The sequence below is a fragment of the Rhinopithecus roxellana genome, chromosome 19 (assembly GCF_007565055.1).
Source record: "Rhinopithecus roxellana isolate Shanxi Qingling chromosome 19, ASM756505v1, whole genome shotgun sequence".
In the NCBI taxonomy this organism is placed as follows: Eukaryota; Metazoa; Chordata; class Mammalia; order Primates; family Cercopithecidae; genus Rhinopithecus; species Rhinopithecus roxellana.
In genome coordinates this window covers 54,373,397-54,396,933 of record NC_044567.1, presented here as the reverse complement: position 1 = coordinate 54,396,933, position 23,537 = coordinate 54,373,397, and the positions used below count along the sequence as shown (strand labels likewise).

The following is a 23,537-nucleotide window of genomic DNA, read 5'->3' as shown; positions in this document are numbered from 1 at the left end:
ACGGGGTTTCACCGTGTTAGCCAGGATAGTCTCGAACTCCTGACCTCGTGATCCGCCCGTCTCGGCCTCCCAAAGTGCTGGGATTACAGGCTTGAGCCACCGCGCCCGGCTGTTTTGTTTTTTTGAGATGGAGTCTCACTCTCATTGAGGCTAGAGTGCAGTGGTTCAATCTCGACTCACTGCAACCTCCGCCTCCCAGATTCAAGTGATTCTCCTGCCTCAGCCTCCCGAGTAGCTGGGACTACAGGCGTGAGCCATCACGTCCGGCCAACTTTGGCTATTTTGAATAAAATGGTGATGAACATTTTCATGCAAGTCTTTGTGTAGAGCGCGCATGCTCACTGAATCCTTGCAGTAGCTGATAGGATGGCACTATTGTTATTCCTATTTTACAGATGAAGACACTGAGGCACAGAGGGGGTGAATTCCTAGTCCAAGGCTGCATACATAGTAAAAACTGGGGGTAGCTTTGTCTGACTGCAACGTGTGTTTTTTTTTTTTTTTTTGAGATGGAGTCCGGCTCTGTCACCCAGGCTGGAGTGCAGTGGCCGGAACTCAGCTCACTGCAAGCTCCGCCTCCCGGGTTTACGCCATTCTCCTGCCTCAGCCTCCCGAGTAGCTGGGACTACAGGTGCCCACCACCTCGCCCGGCTAGTTTTTTGTATTTTTTAGTAGAGACGGGGTTTCACCGTGTTAGCCAGGATGGTCTCAATCTCCTGACCTTGTGATCTGCCCGTCTCGGCCTCCCAAAGTGCTGGGATTACAGGCGTGAGCCACCACGCCCGGCCTACATGTGTGTTTTTATTCCCTCACTGTAGTGTCTTTGCACCACAGCTGTTTGGGGCCATTAAGCGTAGGGAGAAATGGATGTCTCCCCTCAATGGCCTGTCAGTTCCTAACTGCATTTGAGCTCACGATAGTAGTTGGTATTGATAATGGATTTGAGTCACCACAAAGAGTTTCCATCAAACCTGCCTTTATTTTTATCTATTTATTTTTGACATGGAGTCTCGCTTTGTTGCTTACGCTGGAGTGCAGTGACGCGATTTTGGCTCACAGCAACTTCCGCCATCCTGGTTCAAGTGAGTCTCCTGCCTCAGCCTCCCGAGTAGCTGGGATTACAGGCGCCCGCCACTTTGCCTGGCTAATTTTTGTATTTTGAGTAGAGACGGGGTTTCACCATGTTGGCCAGATTGGTCTTGAACTCCTGACCTCGTGATCCACCCGCCTCAGCCTCCCAAAGTGCTGGGATTACAGGCGTGGGCCACCACGCCTGTTGTCAAACCTGTCTTTAAAGGACAACAGCATGTTGAGGTGTTTGAGGGAAATCTCTAGCTAGGGTCATTACAGTCATAGCAAGCTAGCCAGCAAGGAAGCGAACAGAAAGTTTTGCTACCCAAAGCCCTAGTCGCCTGGAAATCTCACATAGTTGTAATTCGTCATCTCCCGGAGAAGCCGGGCGCAGAAGGCGTTACTGGATATATAAAATAGTATATAAATAATACATGTATACGAAACCACTCTGTTCTCTGTAGAGCCAAACGGAACAGGGTTTTGGAGAGTCTGCTGGTTCTCTCTTTGAAAGACGTTGCTAAGCAATGTTGCTAATATTATGGAAAGACAGCTTCGCTCCCGGCTTTTCCACTCAGCCCCAGAAACCCTGGAGTTGGAAGTGGCTTCAGGAGTAGCAGCAGCTGAGGAGGTTTGGTAATCAGTGAGGCTGGGGGACCTTGGGTTGGAGAGGGACTGTGCTGTAGGTCTCCCAGCCCTCGGCCTCATCAGCTCCTGATTCTCTGGACTGACTCCTGGGCAGCCTCTATGCAAAATAACACCTCTTCCTGTTCATCAGAAATTTCACACACAGAAGGATCCTTTTGAATGTTTTCACTGTGGGAAAAATTATTATAGTCATGCAGCTTAGCAAAAATTCAAAAATCCATAAATGAACTTCAAAAAAGGAAGTATTTTAAATAACTTCAGTAACCCAAGTGATATATGAAGAACTTCTTTCTTCCTCCCTCTACCCACTCTCCGTAATCCCTGAACAGGAAGTCGGCCGGGTTCTGATTGACATCAGGCACTGCAGGCTCCACCTTCGTGGCTCTGGGTACCCAAGCGCAGGGTGCCTGCCACTGAGTGGGATCTGTGGGTTTCCTCAGTGTGGTTTCCTTTCCTTGGAGCTTGGAAATGCCACACAAGTCACGGACATCCGTTTCCAAAACCCAAGCCAGTTTAGATCCTCTGCTTCATATGACGTCTGTGGCCCCAGGAATGTTGGGCTGAGCTGAGGTTTCCCAGGCTTGTCTTTGAGGCCTAGGACCCTATTGTGGTGGGATGGACCTCTTGGGGGCTGGTCATGGGCTCTGGGACGGGATTTTAGAAGCTGGGAGGAGAGTCAGTATGTTGGCAAAGAGTTTTCCTGCATCTCTTTTCCTTCCTCTTCTTTTTAATTGGTTATTTATTTATTTATGAGACAGAGTCTTGCTGTGTTCCCAGGCTGGAGTGCAGTGGCTGGATCTGAGCTCACTGCAACCTCCGCCTCCTGGGCTCAAGCAATTCTCCTGCCTCAGCCTCCCGAGTAACTGGTATTCCAAGCGCCCGCCACCATGCCTGGCTGATTTTTGTATTTTTAGTAGAGACAGGGTTTCACCATGTTGGCCAGGCTGGTCTCGAACTTCTGACCTCAAGTGATTTGCCTGCCACGGCCTCCCAAAGTGCTGGGATTACAGGCGTGAGCCACCGCACCCGGCCCATCTCTCTCTTTTCAAAAATAGAAACTGCTTCCCGACCTCAGATGACTGCAGTCTTTCCCTTCCCCCCACGTCTTCCTGCCTCCCTCTTCCCCCTCCTCTGTCTTCCTCCAAAGGGGGCATCCCAGAGACGCAATTGTGCTGTGGCCCAGCAGGGGGCGCTCATGTACCTGCCAAGAATGGAGGGTTCTTAGCAGCAGAGGTGTGAGCGTTCAGCTGTGTGCCAGGGGGCCTCCGAGTGATAGCCCAGAGCAGGTGTGTGATGTGTATACCCTGAAAGGCAGAAGAGAGCGGGGGTGCTGGCCCATCCTGTCCAAGGCTCTGTTTATAACCCTTGCGTTGTTCCAAAGGTTGTGTGGTCCATGGAATGGCTGGGACCCTGCCCGTGGAGGGGAGGGGCAAGGCGTTTGAAGACACCTGGTTTTCATCAAAAGCCCCACCATCCTTGCTCCATTGCCCCCACTGCCCCCACCCACCCCCAATCCCAGCCCAGAACGGTGGCAGTCATTCTGCCCAGCAGTGGGGCGCTGGGAGTTGGAGGCTGGGCAGGGCGAGGAGGTGGCATCTGCTGCAGGCTGACTCTGACCAGGGGCACGGGGATCGGGGCTGATTCCCGCTTTCTCATGGCTATGTCTCCTGGAGCCCGTCCCCGGGCACAGAAGGCCCTTTTCTTCAGGGCCAGGCATGCGTGTCTGTCTGCCTCAACCCACTGGCCCCTTAGGAACGGGCTGTGCAGCTGTCTGCGCTCTGTTCATGATTAACTTCGCTGTCTCCCACCCCAGGCCTGATTCCCACCCAGGCCTCCTCAGCCTTTGGAGTTCCCCTGGACTGGAAGAGAGACCTGGGCTGGCAGCTGCCTGGCACTTTGTTCTCTGGGACTGTGAGCTTTGGAGGCTGGAACAGGCCGTGGAGGTCCTGTGAGCTGGGATGCCGTGGGGGCATAATTTGGGTGAGGTAGGACCTAGAGGAAGACCCCTTCTCTGCGTCAGAGACTTCTGCCGTCCTCATTTCATGTGGTCTGCATGTATCCAGCTTTCTCAGCCCATCCCAAAGTGCCTCATGAATGTGGCCTTAGAGCATAGTAGTGTCGAAATTCTTCCCTGTCCGTTCTCTTTCGAACTCTGATATCTTCAAGGACGGTGCCTTGGTTTGGCGCAGGTGTGTCACTAACATCTAACACCACCTGCTTTTTTTTTTTTTTTTTTTTTTTTTTTTTTTTTTTTTTGAGACTGAGTCTCGCTCTGTAGCCCAGGCTGGAGTGCAGTGGCGCCATCTTGGCTCACTGCAAGCTCCGCCTCCCGGGTTCACATCTTTCTCCTGCCTCAGCCTCCCAAGTAGCTGGGACTACAGACTCCCACCACCATGCCCGGCTAAGTTTTTGTATTTTTTAGTAGAGTCGGGGTTTCACCATGTTCGCCAGGATGGTCTTGATCTCCTGACGTTGTGATCCGCCCGCCTCGGCCTCCCCAAGTGCTGGGATTACAGGCGTGAGCCACCGCGCCCAGCCCGCCTACTTTTTTAAGGAAGGTGCTTCAAGTTTAGAGCCTTTGTCAGGCAACAGTATTGAGGTAGAACTTAATAAATTTATATTTGTTTTCATGGTAGGAAGGGCAAGTGATAGCGGATTTTCATTTAGGGTTGCAAGAACGTTTTCTTTTAAAATTAAGTAAAGGCCGGGCACAGTGGCTCACACCTATAATCCCAACACTTGGGAGGCCAAGGCGGGCGGATCACCTGAGGTCAGGAGTTGGAGATCAGGCTGGCCAACATGGTGAAACCCCATCTCTCCTAAAAATACAAAATGAGCCCAGCATGGTGGCTCATGCCTGTAATACCAGCTACTCCGGAGGCTGAGGCAGGAGAATCGCTTGAACCCAGGAGGTGGAGGTTGCAGTGAGCCGAGACTGCTATTGCACTCCAGCCTGGGCGACAAGAGCAATACAACGTCTCAAAAAAAAAAAAAAAAAAAAAAAAATTAAGTAAAAAAGTAAGTTGATGTAATTAAAGCAAAATAATAAACAGCAGAGCAGCATGACATTAAGACAAAGAATTGTGAAGGAGGTGGCGTGTGGCCCAATTGTGGGAAGCTTTGGCTGGGCTAACTGCACACACTGGCTGGAAATGGTCTTGTTTTGTGGTTTGGTGTGTGTTAACCCTGTTTGTTTCGAGCAGGGATGGTCTTCCATTTTTCTTTCTTGCCCTAGTCTCTTGCATAAAGCTGGACATACTGTACATGTATAATAAACGCTGGTGGAATGGGTAAGCCTCGCATCAATAGTTGTTCCAGTCTCTACTATTGATGGGTTTTCTTGTGCTTTGGGGTTCCCTCTGTGGGGTGTGTGATGGGCTGTGGGGGCTGGAGTCGGAGTTAAGGGGGGGAACTGCTGTCTATGCACCAAAGGTGGTGAGCTTGTAGGGCAGGGACAGAAGGATGGAACCTCTTACTGCCTGGAAATTCTGCCTCTTAGAGACTCAAGACTCAGGGTCTGAGAGGCTATGGTTTTTTTGGGGACAGCCTTGTGTTTGCAGCTACACTGGGGTTGTGGAAGGGCTGGGAACCCCAGAATAAGAGAAGGAATAATGGAACCTGCTTGGTGGATTTTGTGCCTTCATCATCCCAATTCCCTGTTGTAGTTGTTTGGAGAGATGGGGTCTCACTATGTTGCCCAGGCTGGTCTAGAACTCCTGGTCTCAACTCAAGGGATCCACCTGCCTCGGCCTTCCAAAGTGCTGGGATTACAGGTGTGAATCACCCTGTTACCCACGGTGCACTTGACCTGAATAGCTCCCACACTCTCACCTGCTGGGAAGGAAGGTCAGGCCTTCTGTTGAGGTGCAGCCTTCTGTGTATGGATAAAATACACCCCACGCTAAGATAGACCTAAGCCAGCGCCCTCATCACCTTCCCTGCCATCTAGCAGAAGCAGTCCATCAGCTAACCTGTGGGTGATCCGGTGCTCTGTGCTACAGCGCGGCGGGAGAGCAGGGAAGAGAAGCTCTGGGCTGCATGCCGCTGGGAGCTCTTCCCTCTTCTCTACCAAGGACATTCATTTTATTCTTTTTCCAGACCAATTCTTAAGTCACTACTGGCATAGTACTTGCAGCCCGCCTAACCACCAATCCCAGGAGTGGGGCCCGGGTCATTCAAATCTCTAGCCATAAAAAGAAGTCCATGGTTATCTATATCTCTGATCCCCCACAACCCCGGCAGTGGGGGGGGGGGGGGGCAAGGCCAGTGGTAACGGCCGCTTCATAAATAGACCATTTTACAACCACCCTGCGGCTCCCTCCCCTCCACCCCAACTCCAGTGCCAGGAGGAAGCTGTGGGCATTCGAGAGGCCGGGCTGAAGCCTCAGGTCCTCAAATTCGTTTGCAGTCCCTCTCCCCTCTCCACCCAGCATGGTCCCCTCCCTGCCTGGATTTTCTGTGTTTGCTTGAACACCAGAGTATAAAACAAACAAACAAGGCATATTGCCTCAGGGGGGACATCTTTGGCTCCAAAGATGGACTAATTGGCTTGTTTTAATTCCCTCCAGCCCCCTGCCCGCTTCCTTTTCCCTATGGGGGCAAAGCGGTGAGTGATGCTGCAGGGCGGGAGGGGGCTGGGACGCTGGACAGCACGTAGAAGTGGGTGAGGGGCTTGTGAGCGAGACCCTGCGCTGATAGGAGGGACCAGGTTGCAGCCCTTTCCCCAGGAGCCGGCGCGACCTTCCACCCTTCCTTTCCGAAGGAGACGAGGCTCGCGCGCGGCCGGCACGGGCGGGAGGGACCACGTGCGAAGTGCGCAGCGCCCAGGCCCGGGTGGGCGCGGGGAGCGGGGAGTGGGATGCGCCCGGCCCGCCAGGAGGAAGCGGGGTCGCCGTGAAGTCGGTCATGGACCCCGTGTGGAGTCAAACCCCCAGGGCCGGGAGAGCCAGTGTTCGCGGGGAGCCGACCCAGCCCACCCTGCACCCCCACTCGGCGATCCTTGCGCCGACGCTGGGGGGAGGCGGGGGCAGAATTCCGCCTCATTCCGCCCTATCCATACGCTCCCACCCGGGGACCCGGGCCCGGGAGCTGCGAGCCGGGGCGGGCGCCGGGCTCAGGTGCCCCCTGTAAGCGCGGGGCGGCCGGGAGGGGACGGGGACCGCGCGCGGGCAGTTTCGTTTGGACCGAGGAGGACGCGCGTTTCCTCTCGGTGCCTGTTTTCTCGCCCTCTGTTTTAAAGGCAGTGACAGCATCGGGGAAGTATCCGGGGCCGGGCCGGGGAGGGCGGCAGCCGCCTCTGCCTGGGGAGGGAGCTCCGGGCCGCCGGCGGGAGTGCGGGCGGGGACCAGAAGGAGCGGGCGAGGGAGGCAGGGCCGGGGCCGGGGAGGGCGCCTGGGAGCCGGGCAGGGGGGTCCTGGGAGCCGGGCAGGGGGGTCCCGGGAGCGCTGTCCGCCTCCTCCTGCGCTTCGCCCGCTCCCTGTGCCCCGCGTCCTCCACCATCCGGGCGGCCGAGGCCGGGGCGCGGGAGGCGGGGCCGGGGCGGGTCCCGGCGCGGGCGGCGCGTCTGAGCGGGAGCCGGGAGCCGCCGGCCCGGGCCGCGCCCGGAGCGAGCCTCGGAAATGCCCGCGCCGGGGGAGCGGACGGCGGCTGCCCCGCGGGCCCCGAGGAGACGCTGAAGGTCGCCGGGAGGGAGGGGGGAGCGCGTGGTCACCTGACCCCCGGGGCGCACCTAGGCGGGGCGGGGCCCATGCGAGGCGGAGGCCGGGGGCCGGGGCGCGGGCGCTGGGGCCGGGTGCGGAGCGCGCGGAGCCGGGGCTGCGGGGACGCGGGCGGGCGAGGTCGGGCACCGCGGGAGGCCTCGCCATGTCCCAGCCCGCGGGGAGGAGGCATTGCCGGAAGGCGGGGATCCGCGCCGCCGTGGTGCTCATCGGACTCCTGCACAAATCCCGGAGGCAGAATAAAGAGAAAAGGTAAACCCCGGCGGCGCCGCCGGCCCCTTCCCTCCGCTCTCCTGCTACCGTCCGGTTTTCTTTGGGGTGGACTTTTCCGATGGGTGTTTGGCTCCGTGTTGGTTTGAAAAAAGCCTCCCCTCCAGGTACCGTCGCGGGGAGCGAGTTCGAAGCTTCGCCCCAGACCCTGGCTGGTGCCAGGAGCCTGGGCAGGACCTTGCCAGAATCGGAGGACGGCTGGGAGGGCGCATCGGGGTGGATCCCTGACGGAGGGACCCCAAGTCCGTGCCCCCCAGACCCTGCCTTTGCAGACCGCGGCCCCCTTCCCCAAGCCTGCAGCCGCGGATGCCATTGATCCAGCCCGGGCGGCTCCATGCGCCGGTGTTGCCATTTGCTTCTCTGCAACTTGGCTGAGCCCGCGAGGTGCCTGCCTGGCCGAGATCCGCTTGCTCTGCGCTCGGTGCCGGCAGGCGAGGAGCAAGTTTGGAGGTGGCTCACTTCTCACCCACCCCCTCGCCCCACCGCCATGGGGTGACTTTGCCTCTTCGCCTTTCTTGTGTTTATTCTTTCGTTTACTCCTGGATGTCGAAAATAGTTTTCTTTAGCTATTTCAGAGACATTTTGGACGACCTGTGTGTTGAAAGGTGTGGGGCGTGGGGTGGGCAAAGGAGGTTCTGGGGAAGCTTTCTGGGCTGCAACCCCAGCTGCAGGTCTGACATCCACCAGACCCCACGGAGCTACCAGGCAGGTCGTTGGCACAAAGCCTCCCTGTTCTGCTAGGGTGCATGGCAGAGCCTCCAGCAATGGGGGGAGGGGAATGTGGAAGCTGACTGCCCACAGAAATGTTGCCGGGATTTCGTGTAGCTTCCAGTGACCCTGCTGGATCCTAGTTACCAAATGAGTTTTGGAGTGGTTAATACCGCATCCTATAAGACACGGGCAGGGGAGCCAGGGACACCTGGGGGTGACCAGCAGCCCCTGGACATGCCCACAGGCTGAACGTACTTGGGGTGGTGGTAGGCAGGGAGTGGGGGGACTTTGAGAAGCTGGCATGGATTGCCCTTGTGGTGGTTTGTGTCCCATTCCTCTCGTCCCCCCTTCCTATAATGTAGTGTAACAAGATGTTGCCCACTGCACGGAATGAATTTCCCGTGAAATGACATAAGGTGGTTCAGCATGAAATAACATTGAGTCAGCTAGTGAGAAAGTTCTTCCCTTTTCAGTTCTCTGCGAATCCTTGTGATTTTTCTGAGGGGTAGTTTCAGTTGGGTGCTAGTCTGCCTTTAACACCTTTTAAACACTTGCTAATCTTCCTTTTGTAGCTAAGAGAGAGCAGACCTCCGGCTCAGGTCCTCTGAGTGGGGAACAGTTGCCTGGCTAGAACTTAGGTTGTTTTTCTTTTTGTTTCATTTATTTTTAGGATTCTCTCCTGGTTAATGGCCAGTGGTACTAATTTTTTTCCATTTGTGGTAGTGATATAAAACATCACTTTATTTATTTATTTATTTTTTTGAGGCGGAGTCTCGCTCTGTCGCCCGGACTGGAGTGCAGTGGCCAGATCTCAGCTCACTGCAAGCTCCGCCTCCCGGGTTTACGCCATTCTCCTGCCTCAGCCTCCTGAGTAGCTGGGACTACAGGTGCCCGCCACCTCGCCCGGCCAGTTTTTGTATTTTTAGTAGAGATGGGGTTTCACCGTGTTAGCCAGGATGGTCTCGATCTCCTGACCTCGTGATCCGCCCATCTCGGCCTCCCAAAGTGCTGGGATTACAGGCTTGAGCCACCGCGCCCGGCCAAAACATCACTTTAAATTAAACATATGAAGTCACAGGAATGAATGTATTTAATTAATTAATTAATTTTTGAGGCGGCATCTCACTCTGTTAGCCCAAGCTGGAGTGCAGTGGCACCACCTCGGCTCACTGTAACCTCCGCCTCTGGGGCTCAAGCAATTCTCGGGCCTCAGCCTCCCGAATAGCTGGGACTACAGGCACCCGCCACCATGCCCAGCTAATTTTTTGTATTTTAGTAGAGATGGGGTTTCACCATGTTGCCCAGGGTGGTCTCAAGCTCCTGAGCTCAGGTGATCCACCTGCCTCAGCCTCCCAAAGTGCTGGGATTACAGATGTGAGCCACCGTGCCCAGCTGAAATGAATCTATTTAATAGAAATAATAGTAATAATAGTACAAGTGTTATCAAATAGAGTGGAAATCCTGCAAGTGGTCTAGGAGTGGCTGATGCCAGGGACATGTGTGTCTAGCAGAAGAAGCTGCCATGGGAACTCTGGAGTGCAGTGTTCCAGGGCCTGAGTCCCTCTTCCCCTGGACTTGAATTCCCTTTTGTGCTCTGCCTTTCAGCATTAGAGTGGTGGTGAGTAGGTCAGCTCTCTAAAGCCAGAAGGATGTGTGGGACGGCTGGTCTGAGACAGCCTGGGCCCGCTTGGAGCGCTGGAATGGAAAATGGGCTCGATAGAAAGGCAGATGCATGGGACCAGTTCCTGATTCTGAGTAGAGAATGGGTGGTGGCCCGGAGGGTGGAGAGGAAAAGCCCCCTGCACAGACAGCAAGAAGTTCTCTTCCTGGCTCATCTGTTGACTATGGTGTGATGGTAGATTTCGTCTCTGTGAACCTCATTTTCTGCCTCCCCACAAAGGACTGCGAGACTCACGTCAGACCATGTGAGTGGAGAAAGGACAGAAAGGTACGAAGTGCTCCGTGAGGGTATGTGGGGTTTGATCCGAACTCTTCCCCCTCTTCTCTCCTTGAGCCTGTGCTCCTGCTGACCAAGGTCAGATGTCTGGTGGTGACAGCCACACCAGTAGCAGTCAAGACCAGCCATGCGTGGGCCAAGGGGGCAGCCATGTGGATATGAGCCTGGGCAGAACGAGTCTGTGAGTGGTGGGGGGTGCATGAGGCCCAGGGAAGGACCTTGATAGGGACAGGGAGGGATTGGCTGGGGCCTGTGGAGTCCTTTCTTTTTTCCTGAGTGCACTGTGCTCTTGCCTGCAATGCAGGCAGACATTGGTGGCCTTCCCAGCCCCTGGCTTCATCCCGTTCTTCTGTCGCTCCAACCATCCTGATGGCTTTGGCCGTGGACTTAACCTACCCAAGGAGAAAGAGTGATTGGTTTCATCATGACACTAAGTGACCTCTGTTTCCCTTGCTGTATCTGGAATTTCTTTGTCTTTAAGCATCTGAAATCAGTGCAGCGAACACTATTGACCCTTGCTCTGCGGGCGCTGGTGGCCATGGGAGGCCTGGAGCAGGCTGCAGCTGCCGGCCTCTCTCAAGCACTCCCCAAACTCCATGCTGGGCATTAAATTTGATGAGTTCTTCCTTCCACCCCCTCTCATCACAGGGTGGGGTCAGGCTCAGGCCCCTTCTTCTCCCAGAAGCCTTGATCCATCCATCGATCTTCCCAGCACCTTAAATTGACAGGCTTTTGCAGATAACACTCTTGGCTCTTAGCCTTAAAGGTCAAAATGGTTGTGTGTGGCTTGCAGGGACCACCCAGTGGTCTTTGTCATCCTCCTGCTCTCTCCAGGCCAGTTGGAAATATTGCGTATTAGGGTGCAGGACAGGGAGGTGTACCAGGCAGGGTGGTAATGAGACAGGTGTCCCATATAGTCCCAGAACTAGGAGACTCCCAGGCAGTCTTGGTAGTTCCCAAGAACTGTGCTCCAAGTTCCAACTTCAGTTTCCCTTTTCGAGAAATGGGCGTGGTGCTCATCATCTTGGACCTGACCGTGCTGTACGGGAGCTCTAGGGCAGCCTGGAGGTTATGCCTCTTTCTGCCCATCTTTCAGGGTTTCTGGCACATGGGATCCTGTTAAAACAGCAGCGTGTCTGAGAGGGGATTGTATTTGAGCATGGCTCCTAGGAGACACCTGGATGAAGCCTTCCTCAGAGACTGCGGTTTGGAAACCACTTTGATTTTCAGAAACTGCTTCTTATGGATGTGGGTAGTGGGGAGCTTGGCTCCCTGAGGGGGACAACAGGCACGTTTGCTGGGAAGGACGGAGGCAGAGAAACACAATCAAAATATGTACATTCTTGGCTGGGCGCCCTGGCTCACGCCTGTAATCCCAGCACTTTGGGAGGCCGAGGTGGGTGGATCACCTGAGGTCAGGAGTTTGAAACCACCCTGGCCAACATGACAAAAACCCGTCTCTACTAAAAATGCAAAAAGTAGCTGGGCATGGTGGCAGGTGCCTGTAATCTCAGCTATTCAGGAGGCTGAGGCAGGAGAACTGCTTGAACCCGGGAGGCTGAGGTTGCAGTGAGCTGAGATTGTGCCACTGCACTCCAGCCTGGGCAACAGAGTGAGACTCTGTCTCAAAAAAAAAAAAGTACGTTCTGAAAGATGTGGATAGAGTCAGTGTGGCTTTGGGTGTGACTTTCTGAACCGGAGAGAGGTCATTTAGCATAAATGAAAACAAATCCATTTCTTACAGTGGGTAGTTATTTTAGGACAGCTCCCATCATGGAGTTTATGAAGAGGAAGATACAGATTCTCTCATCATTCAGCAAATTCCGGCAGGTTCTCAGGAGACAGCCTCGAATCTAATGAATGTGATCCCTTTGCTGTGGAGAATCGTATCTGGTGGGTTATTCTTGGGTAGAAAAAGCCTATCACAATTCTTTTTTAAAAAAATTTTGTGAAAATTCTCAAGCATACACAAAAGTAGAGAGAATAGAGTAATCTAATGCCTAGTTCCAGCCATTATCAACTGATGGCCTCAATCTTGTTTCATTTATTTACCAATGCACTCCTCCACAAGATTATTTTGAAGTAAATCTCAGACATTAGATCATTTCATTCTTAAATATTTCAATTTATATATTAAAGATAAGAATTTTTGGCCAGGCACGGTGACTCACACCTGTAATCTCAGCACTTTGGGAGGCCAAGGTGGGAGGATCACCACTGGAGCCCAGGAATTTGAGACCAGCTTGGGCAATATAGTGAGACTCATCTCTACAAAAAAAAAAAAAAAAAGGCCAAGCCAATAGGTGGCATGTGCCATGTGCCTTTGGTCCCAGCTACTCAGGAGGCTGAGGCATGAGAGTTGCTTGAACCTGGGAGGCAGAGGTTGCAGTGAGCCAAGATAGAGCCACTGCACTCCAGCCCGGGCAACAGAGAAATAAAAAAAAGTTAAGAATTCTTTAAAAAAACCCATAACACTACCATTATTATACCCCTCTAAATTAACAGTGATGTCTTAATATCATATTTAGTCAGTATTTGAATTTCCCCAGTTGTCTTGTACAAGTTTTCAAAAGTTTTTTTGAATAAGAATTCAAACAATACTATGTGATAGGTGATATGTCTCTTTTTTTTTTTTTTTTTTAAAACAGATTCTCGCTCTGTCGCCCAGGCTGGAGTGCAGTGGCCAGATCTCAGCTCACTGCAAGCTCCGCCTCCCGGGTTTACGCCATTCTCCTGCCTCAGCCTCCCCAGTAGGTGGGACTACAGGCGCCCGCCACCTCGCCCGGCTAGTTTTTTTTGTATTTTTTAGTAGAGACGGGGTTTCACCATTTTCGCCAGGATGGTCTCGATCTCCTGACCTCGTGATCCGCCCGTCTCGGCCTCCCAAAGTGCTGGGATTACAGGCTTGAGCCACCGCGCCTGGCCGGTGATATGTCTCTTAATCTGTATTTTCCTCCAACTCTTTTTTTTTTTTTTTTTTTGAGACAGGGTCTTGCTCTGTTGCCGAGGCTAGAGTGCAGTGGCACGATCTCAGCTCACTGCAACCTCTGCCTCCTGGTTTTAAGTCATTCTCGGGCCTCAACCTCTCAGGTAGCTGGGATTACAGGTGCCTGTCACTACACCTGGCTAATTTTTGTATTTTTAGTAGAGATGGGGTTTCACCGTGTTGGCCAGGCTGGTCTCGAACTCCTGGCCTCAAGTGTTCCACCCACCTTGGCCTCCCAAAGTGCTGGAATTACGGGAGACACGAGCCACCCCGCTCGGCCCCTCCAACTCTTTTAAAAAATGTTTAATTTAATTTTTTTGGAGATGTGGTCTCACTCTGCTACCCAGGCTGGAGTGCAGTGGTATGATCTCGACTCACTGCAACTTCCTCCTCCTGGTTCCAGTGATTCTCCCACGTCAGCCTCCCAAGTAGCTAGGACTACAGGTGCCCATCACCACGCCCAGCTAATTTTTGTACGTTTTGTAGAGATGGTGTTTTTTCATATTGCCCAGGCTGGTCTTGAACTCCTGGACTCAAGCGATCTGCCCACCTTAGCCTTCCAATGTGCCGGGATTATAGGTGTGAGCCGCTGTGCCTGGCCCACCCAACGCTTTTTTTTTTTTTTTTTTTTTTTTTTGGGATGGAGTCTTGCTGGGTTGCCCAGGCTGGAGCACAGTGGCCCAATCTCGGCTCACTGCAAGCTCCGCCTCCCGGGTTTGTGCCATTCTCCTGCCTCAACCTCCCGAGTAACTGGGGCTACAGGTTCCCACCACCATACCTGGTTAATTTTTTGTATTTTTAGTAGAGGTGGGGTTTCACTGTGTTAGCCAGGATGGTCTCGATCTCCTGACCTCGTGATCCACCAGCCTCGGCCTCCCAAAGTGCTGGGATTACAGGCGTGAGCTACTGCGCCCGGCCCCAACTCTTTTTTTCTTACAATTTATTTATTGAAGAAACTGGAATGTTTGTCTTGTGGAATTTCCCACAGTCAGGATTTTGTGGATGGCATCTCCTGGTGTTATTTAACGTGTTCTGCTGTCCCCTGTGTTGCCTGTATGTGGGTATTTAGTTCTAGAGGCACTATCAGATTTGTTTTTTGTTGTTTTTTGGCAAGATCGTGCCATTAGTAGTTGTGTAGTTGTCTGCTTTTGGGATGTTAGCCATTGTTGACTGATTTGTTTCTAGGGTGTGAACCTGGTGTCAAGAGGATACTTGTGTCCTGCCATTGCAGGCAGCGCCATGAGCTGACTGGACAGGAGGACTGTGCCTGTGTGTTGTCCAGAGTTCTGGCCTTGCAGTCCCAGAGTCCCAGAGCTGGAAGGGGCACGAGACAGGAGCCGATCCACTCCCTGGTCCCAGAACAGATGGCTGCTTGTTCTCTCCTTAAGAGGCAGCTGGTTCCTGCCCTTTCTGGAAGGGCCTGTCTCCTCTTCTGTCTGATGTTTGAATGACACCCAGTGGGCTGTTGTTGCTTTAAAGAATGAACATCTCCCTTTGGCCAGCTTCCCGCTATTCACTTCACCAAAGGTCTGAGGCCTTAGACCGTTTGAGTTGAAGGGACAGAATGGGAGGCACAAATGAGTTTAATTCCTCCTGAGCCGCTATTTTAATCTCCTGCTTGGTCTCCTGGCTTCTAGTCTCCCTTATCCACTCTCCTTATGGTGGCTTGAGTGGAGTTTAAAACATTCCAATAGAACCAGGTCGCTCTCCTGTGAGAAGCTCTCTGTAGGCTTTCCTTGATACTTATTTATTTATTTGAGACAGCATCTCACTCTGTCACTCAGTCTGGAGTACAGCGGCGTCATCTTGGCTCATTGCAGCCTCCGCCTCCTGGGTTCAAGCGATTCTCCTGCCTCAGTCTCCTGAGTAGCTGGAATTACAGGCGCCTGCCACCACGCCTGGCTAATTTTTTTTTTTTTTTTTTTTGAGACAGAGTCTCACTCTGTCGCCCAGGCTGGAGTGCAGTGGCCGGATCTCAGCTCACTGCAAGCTCCGCCTCCCGGGTTTACACCATTCTCCTGCCTCAGACTCCTGAGTAGCTGGGACTACAGGCACCCGCCACTTCGCCAGGCTAGTTTTCTGTATTTTTTGGTAGAGACAGGGTTTCACTGTGTTAGCCAGGATGGTCTCGATCTCCTGACCTTGTGATCCCCCCGTCTTGGCCTCCCAAAGTACTAGGATTACAGGCTTGAGCCACCGCGCCCGGCCCCCTAATTTTTTTGTATTTTCATTAGAGATGAGATTTCACCATGTTGGCCAGGCTGGTCTCGAACTCCTGGCCTCAAGTGATCCTCCCGTCTCAGTCTCCCGAAGTGTTGGAATTACAGGCATGAGCCACCGTGCCTGGCTGACTTTCCATTATAGTTTAAATGACATCCCAATTCCATAGTCTGGCCCACACCCCCTGCCTGCTTCTCTGACCTCGCCTCCCACCTTGTCATCCTTTCCTCCCCGTGATCACCGTGCTTCTGCTGCGGAGGCCTCCTTTCCACACCTGGAACATGGCAGGCCTGCTGCTGCCTCAGGCCCTTTGCACCTGCTGTTCACAGTGAGCTCATTGGCTGGTGCTTCCTTATCACCAGACTCTTCACTCATGGCATCTCTTCTAAAAGGCCTCCCCTGACGATCCAATGTAAGCGGCTCCCTCCAGTCATGACTGATTTACCCTGCTTTGTTTCCTCCATGGTACTTCTCATTTACTGATCGTATGTAGTGTGTGCAATAAATAGTTGATTGGCTGTTCCCTCCCCTAGAATGAGAACTGTGTCAGAGCAGTAACTTTGCCTTCTTTACCTCTGGGTCTCCATTGCCTAGAATAGGAGATGCTCAGTAAATATTTGCTGAGTGAATGGATGGAAGCCCAAGAAGCGTCCTGGCTCCCCCAGGTAGAACGTGCCCATTGCCTATTTCTCTGGGGTCTTTTTCTTTCTTTCTTTTTTTTTTTGAGACGAGTCTCACCCAGGCTGGAGTGCAACAGCATGATCTGGGCTCACTGCAACCTCTGCCTCCCAGGTTCAAGCGATTCTCCTACCTCAGCCTCCCAAGTAGCTGAGATTACTGGTGCCCACCACCATGCCTAGCTAATTTTTCTCTCTTTTTTTTTTTTTCGAGACGGAGCCTCGCTCTGTCACCCAGGCTGGAGTACAGTGGTGCCATCTCGGCTCACTGCAAGCTCTGCCTCCCGGGTTCACCTCATTCTCCTGCCTCAGCCTCCCGAGTAGCTGGGACTACAGGCGCCCGCCACCACGCCCAGCTAAGTTTTTGTATTTTTAGTAGAAACGGGGTTTCACCGTGTTAGCCAGGATGGTCTCGATCTCCTGACCTCATGATCCACCCACCTCGGCCTCCCAAATTGCTGGGATTACAGGCGTGAGCCACTGCACCTGGCCAATTTTTTGTATTTTTAGTAGAGACGGGGGTTTCACCATGTTGGTCAGGCTGCTCTTGAACTCCTGACCTCAGGTGATCCGCCCGCCTTGGCTTCCTAAATTGCTGGGATTACAGGCATGAGCCACCACGCCCAGCTCCCTGGGACCCTTTTAATACTCAGTGGCCTCTAATGGGCACCCTTTTTTTTTGTTTGTTTGTTTGAGATTGGGGACTGTCTCCGTTCCCTCTCCTTTCTTTCCTTCTGGAAGAGATTTTGTAGAGAATTGCGAATAATCCCTTGCCCATGTGTAGCTCTGTTGTCATGCCTCGCCTCTGCATAGCTTTGGGGCCCGTAGACATGAGGGACCAGGCTCAGCCATGACCATCCTGAAGCTGGGACCAGGAGCCAGGGCTGTTCTTGACTCTGCGTTCCTAGGTCTTGGGTCCTGGAATGGCAGAGGCAGCCTCCCTTCGTTTATGCCAAAGAGGGGCCAGTGGGCGTCTGAATTAGTGGACAGTCGCCATTAGCCAATACATATATTTTTCTAAATGCATTTTTATCTCTTTGGAGCCTGTGTGGTGCACAGATGGCTGCTTACCAAGATGTTGCCAAATAGAGGGCTTGTCAGGCCTGTTTGGTGAAATCAACGAAAAGCACTTCTGTTCAGACGGGGGCTGCTGAAGGACCCAGGAAGTCTCTCAGTCATTTTAAGCAGATGAAGCACCCCCATACCCCCGACTCCCTGCCCCCCAACAAACTCAGTTTCTTTGCCTACTGAATCCATAAAAAGTAAGTGAGGTAGGCAAGATGATTTCAGGTGGACAAGTGCTTTTTATTTTAATAGCTACTTTAAGAAATGAATCCTGGCAAGTGATACGGGTGTTCCATGTATGATAGTTATGTAACATTAGAAAACCGGAATTTGGGCTGTGCACAGTGGCTCACGCCTGTAATTCCAGCACTTTGGGAGGCCAAGGCAGGCAGATCACTGAAGGCCAGGAGTTCGAGACCAGCCTGGCCAACACGGTGAAACCCCCATCTCTACTAAAAATACAAAAATTAGCCAGGTGTGGTGGCAGGCGCCTATAATCCCAGCTGCTTGGGAGGCTGAGGCAGGAGAATCTCTTGAACCTGGGAGGGCGAAGTTGCAGTGAGCCGAGATCGCGCCACCGCACTCCAGCCTGGGTGATAAAGCCAGACTCTGTTTCAAGAAAACAAACAACAGAAAGACCTCAAATTTGTTTAAGTAAAGAAGTGTGAGTCTGTTTAAAGAAAAGCGTTAAGAGAAGACACAGTCAGGTGGCACAGGGGTTTGGGACACATTGGGAAGCTGATGTGAAAATGGCTGAGGGTTAGGGAGGGCCGCTGGAAGGAGGGGCCGTTTCGCACGTGTGAAAATGGGCCGAGCAGCACCCACGACCCGGGGTTGGCGAAGCTTCAGTGGTTGTCACGGCCAACACGTTTCGCGGCTTGCAGTTTGCCGGGCCCCGTGCTAAGGGCGTACGTGCTTATTTGTCTTTTTTTTTTTTTTTTTTTTTTGAGACGGAGTCTCGCTCTGCCGCCCAGGCTGGAGTGCAGTGGCTGGATCTCAGCTCACTGCAAGCTCCACCTCCCGGGTTTACGCCATTCTCCTGCCTCAGCCTCCCGAGTAGCTGGGACTACAGGCGCCCGCCACCTCGCCCGGCTAGTTTTTTGTATTTTTTAGTAGAGACGGGGTTTCACCGTGTTAGCCAGGATGGTCTCGATCTCCTGACCTCGTGATCCGCCCGTCTCGGCCTCCCAAAGTGCTGGGATTACAGGCTTGAGCCATATTTGTCTTAATTCTACCAGTTATTATCTCTGTTTTCCAGACACGGAACAGACAGATGCTCAGAGGTTAAAGAGTATGCAAGGGGCAGCATGAAAGGTGGGGGAGCAGAGATTTTAACCAGGGTCTGTTAAGGTCTAGAGACTGCCTTTTTTTTTCTTTTTTTTGAGACAGTCTTGTTCTGTCGCCCGGGCTGGAGTGCAGTGGCGCAATCTCGGCCCACTGCAACCTCCGCCTCCCGGGTTCAAGTGATTCTCTTGCCTCTGCCTCCTGAGTAGCTGGGATTACAGGTGCGCGCCACCACGCCTGGCTAATTTTTGTATTTTTAGTAGAGGCGGGGTTTCGTCATGTTGGTCAGGCTGGTCTCGAACTCCTGACCTCGTGATCCACCCGCCTCGGCCTCCCAAAGTGCTGGGATTACAGGTGTGAGCCACTGTGCCTCGCTGAGAGACTGCCCTTAACTGACATATTATTCATGACCCCAAGATAAGCACTTGTGAAGTGCCTGGCTTGTAATAAGTGCTTAGTACATGCTGCTGCTGCTGCTGCTGCTGTTACTAATGCATTGAAGTGTAACATATGTCCTGTGAGTGTACAGGTCTTATAAGCCTTGTGTGTTTTCACATGGGTATCTACCTGTATAGCCACTACTCAGATTAAGATATAGAACTTTCCAGAACCCCAGCAGGCTCTCTTAAGCCTCTCCATAGTCCAGTGGCTCACGCCTGTCATCCCAGCACTTTGGGAGGCTGAGGCGGATGGATCACTTGAGGTCAGGAGTTCAAGACCAGCCTGGCCAATGTGGCGAAACCCTGTCTCTGCTAAAAATACAAAAATTAGCTGGGCATGGTGGCAGGTGCTTGTAATCCCAGCTACTCAGGAGGCTGAGGCAGGAGAATCGCTTGAACTGGGGAGGCAGAGGTTGCAGTGAGTCTGGATTGTGCCGCTGCACTCTCCAGCTGGGGCGACACAGGGAGACTCTGTCTCAAAAAAAAAACAGAAAGTAAAGTCAGGTCCATCACTTTAGGGATTCCACTAAGAGTGTCTGGTGGGTACCCTTTATACTCATGGCAGAAGGAAGAGCATGGCTGGTATTTCATAAGCTGAGATTTCTGAGTGTGGGGGTCCTGGTTGAACTCTGAAGAGGGTCTCAGAGAATCCAAGCTCATTTCTAGGGGTGAGTACACTTGGTTTAACCTTCTCTTCTTCTTCCAGGCAGACTAGTGGGAACCTGGAGCCGACGTGGTGTTTATTGAGTGCCCTTGGAGTAAGGGTGGATTGAAAAATTGTCACTTGCTTTTAAGCTTATCAGTTATGAACACTGTGTTTCATGAAGGCTGGAGCTCCAGCCAAGTCCTTCCCGGAGTCCTCCAGGGGCGGGCAGCCTGGCTTGGAGCTGGGGACGCCTCTGGAGACATGTGGGCCCCATGTATGTCCTGAGACAGCTGACCTTGCCTCATGGTTAGTCCATTTCTCCAAAGGCAGGAGTTGCAGGCGGGGTAGCGGGGAGGGCCTGTGGGTGAGAGCCGCTCCCTCCCTTCTCTTCCCCTCCTCTGCCTTTTTCTCTTTCTTTACTGTAAAGATCTTTATCAGCCACACTGAATGCTGTGTGGCAGGATCAGGGCCCTATGATGATACCTGTATTTTTTTTTTTTTTTTTTGAGACAGAGTCTCGCTCTATCGCCCAGGCTGGAGTGCAGTGGCCGGATCTCAGCTCACTGCAAGCTCCGCCTCCCGGGTTTACGCCATTCTCCTGCCTCAGCCTCCCGAGTAGCTGGGACTACAGGCGCCCGCCACCGCGCCCGGCTAGTTTTTTGTATCTTTTAGTAGAGACGGGGTTTCACCGTGTTAGCCAGGATGGTCTCGATCTCCTGAACTCGTGATCCGCCCGTCTCGGCCTCCCAAAGTGCTGGGATTACAGGCTTGAGCCACCGCGCCCGGCCGATACCTGTTGTCAGGAGGGCTTACTCTGGGGGATAAAGCAACTTGTAACAATCCCACAAGGGAGGCATCTCTCTTGTCTTTGGTTGATGGATGGGGCTTAGTTAAGAGTCTAGTAAGAGTGGAGGCAGGGCCGGGCGTGGTGGCTCATACCTGTAATCCCAGCAACTTGGGAGGCTGAGGCAGGCGGATCACCTGAGGTCGGGAGTTCAAGACCAGCCTGGCCAACATGGTGAAACCCTGTCTGTACTAAAAATACAAAAATTAGCCAGGCGTGGGTGCCTGTAATCCCAGCTACTCAGGAGGCTGAGGCAGGAGAATCACTTGAACCCAGGAGGCAGAGGTTGCAGTGAGCCAAGTTAGTGCCATTTTACTCCAGCCTGGGCAACAAGAATGAAACTCCGTCTCAAAAAAAAAAAAAAAAAAAAAAAGAGTGGAGGCGGGAGCCCCCTGGTTCCTCACCATCATGTCCTGTACGCGGCACCACGCCGTCCTGACTACGGAGAGTGCAGACCGCAGCAGCCATCCCACCTGTCCCCTGGACCAGACACAGTCCTAGGTGCTGAGGACGCAGCCGTGGGCAGCACAGAAGCAAAGCCCTGTCTGGCTGGAGCATCCATGCTTGATGGGTGTTGTTCCGCCCACATACTTTGTTTTTTCCTTTGGAGCTGATATTTTAAAATTGGAAGATTCCACATTGTGAATCTGTTTTTCAGTCTTGAGAAATCAGAAGCTCTGGGAACACTGGCTGGACTGGCCTTCCCTCATTACACTTCAACTTCTAGCTACCTGTTCAGTACAGGGCTGGTAGCCTCCTGCTCTCTGCAGCCCACCTACACCTGGCCACACCTGTGCTACCTGCCCCTCCCCTGAAGGATGGGTCGTACGGTGTGGAGAGCAGGAGGCCGGGGGTTGGGAGCTCTGGGTGTAACCCTGTGAGCACAGAGGCTGGGGGTTGCATCCCAGCCCTGCGCGTCCTTTGGGCCTTCTTGGTCTTGGGCAGATCCATTGCGATGAGAAAGGAGGGGTCCCGGCAGCCTAGTGGGGTGCCCTGTGGGACCTGGGCTGCAGAATAGCCACTGTGGATTTGCCTTCAGGTATTCTTCCTTCCTTCCCCTCCTGAATTACCTCCAAACAAAATGACAGAAGTTATGGGAGGCTGCGCATCGCAGTACAGAAACTCGGGAGTAACGTGAGAAGGGACAGAGACAGGAACACTCGTGGTTCCCTGCTCTGGGCCTGCACCTGGCTGGTACTTACGCTTCACTTACCTCATTTCATTCTCTGCATGACACTGATGATCATTATCTTCATTCTTCATAGAGGAGAAAGCTGAGGTTCAGAAGGGATCGTGTCTCCAATGTCATCCAACTCGTATAACAGAGCTGGGATTCCAATCTGTCCAGTGCCGAATTCTATGCTTTTTCTACCATCACCAAATTACGTGGTGACCCTGGCCGAGGTACTTAACCGCCCCCGTGCTGCAATCCAATGAAGTGGATTGCAATGCAGCTCAGAGAGACCAGGTGTTCTGGTCAAGATTCCAAAACTTTAAGAACTCTGGGCCGGGCGCGGTGGCTCAAGCCTGTAATCCCAGCACTTTGGGAGGCCGAGACGGGCGGATCACAAGGTCAGGAGATCGAGACCATCCTGGCTAACACGGTGAAACCCCGTCTCTACTAAAAAGTACAAAAAAACTAGCCGGGCGAGGTGGCGGGCGCCTGTCGTCCCAGCTACTCGGGAGGCTGAGGCAGGAAAATGGGGTGAACCCGGGAGGCGGAGCTTGCAGTGAGCTGAGATCCGGCCACTGCACTCCAGCTTGGGCGACAGAGCGAGACTCCGTCTCAAAAAAAAAAAAAAAAAAAAAGAACTCTGGCACCCTAGAACATTCTGGTTGTTTTTAAAGGAAGGGACCAGATGGGTCTCTGAACAGCTGGGCTTCTTTTGAATGCTTAGCCTGAGCTAAGGGGAGGGTGGAGCCGCGAGCAGGGAAAGGTCTGTCCTGTCAGGCGTCAGATAAGTTGAAAGGTCTCCTGGCTACTGGCCTCACTAATGAGAACAAAAATTCTCACTTCTCGCCGTGAATAGGAAGGTCCCGGCTGCAGCCTGGGTTACCTGTGCCATCTGTATTTTAATAGAACGTTTATTTTAATAAGATCTTTAATCTGAGATGCATGGGCAGAAACAATGTGTAAATGAAGAGGTCCATCTGAAAATGAGATCTGCAAATGTGCCAGGAAGGGTTTTTGAGAGTGACAGCCATAAAGGCCCCTTACGGATGGCCGGAAGGTCCCCCAAGGGCATGGCCACATGAAGGCAGGACGCAGCCGTGGTGCAAGTGATGGGAACCGAGATGTCTGGCCTCCACATCGCAGCTCCTCTGACCCCCAGCCCACTTCTAGAAAGGGCTGCCAGCCCTCTTGGCGGCACCTACCCCCTCTTTCCCCTCTGCGAATGCAAATGCAGGCCACAGTCCCTCCTTAAGTGGGTTGTGTCCCAAATTCATTCACTTGTTCAATTCACCTCCATCAACATGCGGTGCCCTCCCTGCCTCCAGCAGCCCGTGCTCCCAAAGGAGAGATCAACCATGGAATGTGAATCCAAGACAGAAGGGGGAGGTGTGGAGAAGGGGTGCAGGGAGCCCTGGAGGTCAGAAGAAACGGGGGGCCGCCCAAAGAAGGCTGCCTGGAGCTGTTGGCATTTGAGGTGGGCCTTGGAGACTGGACAGGATGTCTGAAGGGAGAGATGGAGTGTGAAGCACATCGCAGGTAAGGGAGACCGTGGAAGCAAAGGGGCCGAGATAGAAAAACAGGGGCCCGGTCAGATCCCACCTTGGCTGTGGTGTGGATTTCCTGCTGGGCTGTTAGGGTGGCCTGGGGCTGTTTCGTGTTCGGTGTTGAATGCTGGGGAAAGAAGGGCAGGTCAGGCCGTGGGAGGCTTCCCTGCTCCCTGCCTCCCCTAGACTCAGGGCAGTTGGTACCCCAGTTAGTATACAAAAGCAGCGTCAGTCAGTATTACCTGTGAAACAATTCTATAACATTTGTGTTATTGTGATTTTT

The 23,537-nt window shown here is 53.0% G+C and overlaps 1 protein-coding gene across 5 annotated transcripts in view; it reads left to right on the top strand.

Annotated features, from left to right (window-relative positions):
• Positions 1 to 23,537, top strand: part of RAP1GAP2 (RAP1 GTPase activating protein 2) — a 255,997-nt gene that overhangs the window by 52,571 nt on the left and 179,889 nt on the right. For 4 of the 5 annotated variants that reach the window (XR_004054922.1, XM_030922801.1, XM_010388481.2 and 1 more), the window contains exon 1: positions 7,104 to 7,688. The exons of the other annotated variant lie outside the window; for it this stretch is intronic. Coding sequence is in view for 3 of the 4 variants with exons in the window: in XM_030922801.1 (XP_030778661.1) it covers positions 7,582 to 7,688 (107 nt within the window). In the remaining variant the exon portion in view is untranslated. Of the gene's footprint in view, positions 1 to 7,103; positions 7,689 to 23,537 lie in introns of those variants that run through there. 5 annotated transcript variants of the gene reach the window in all.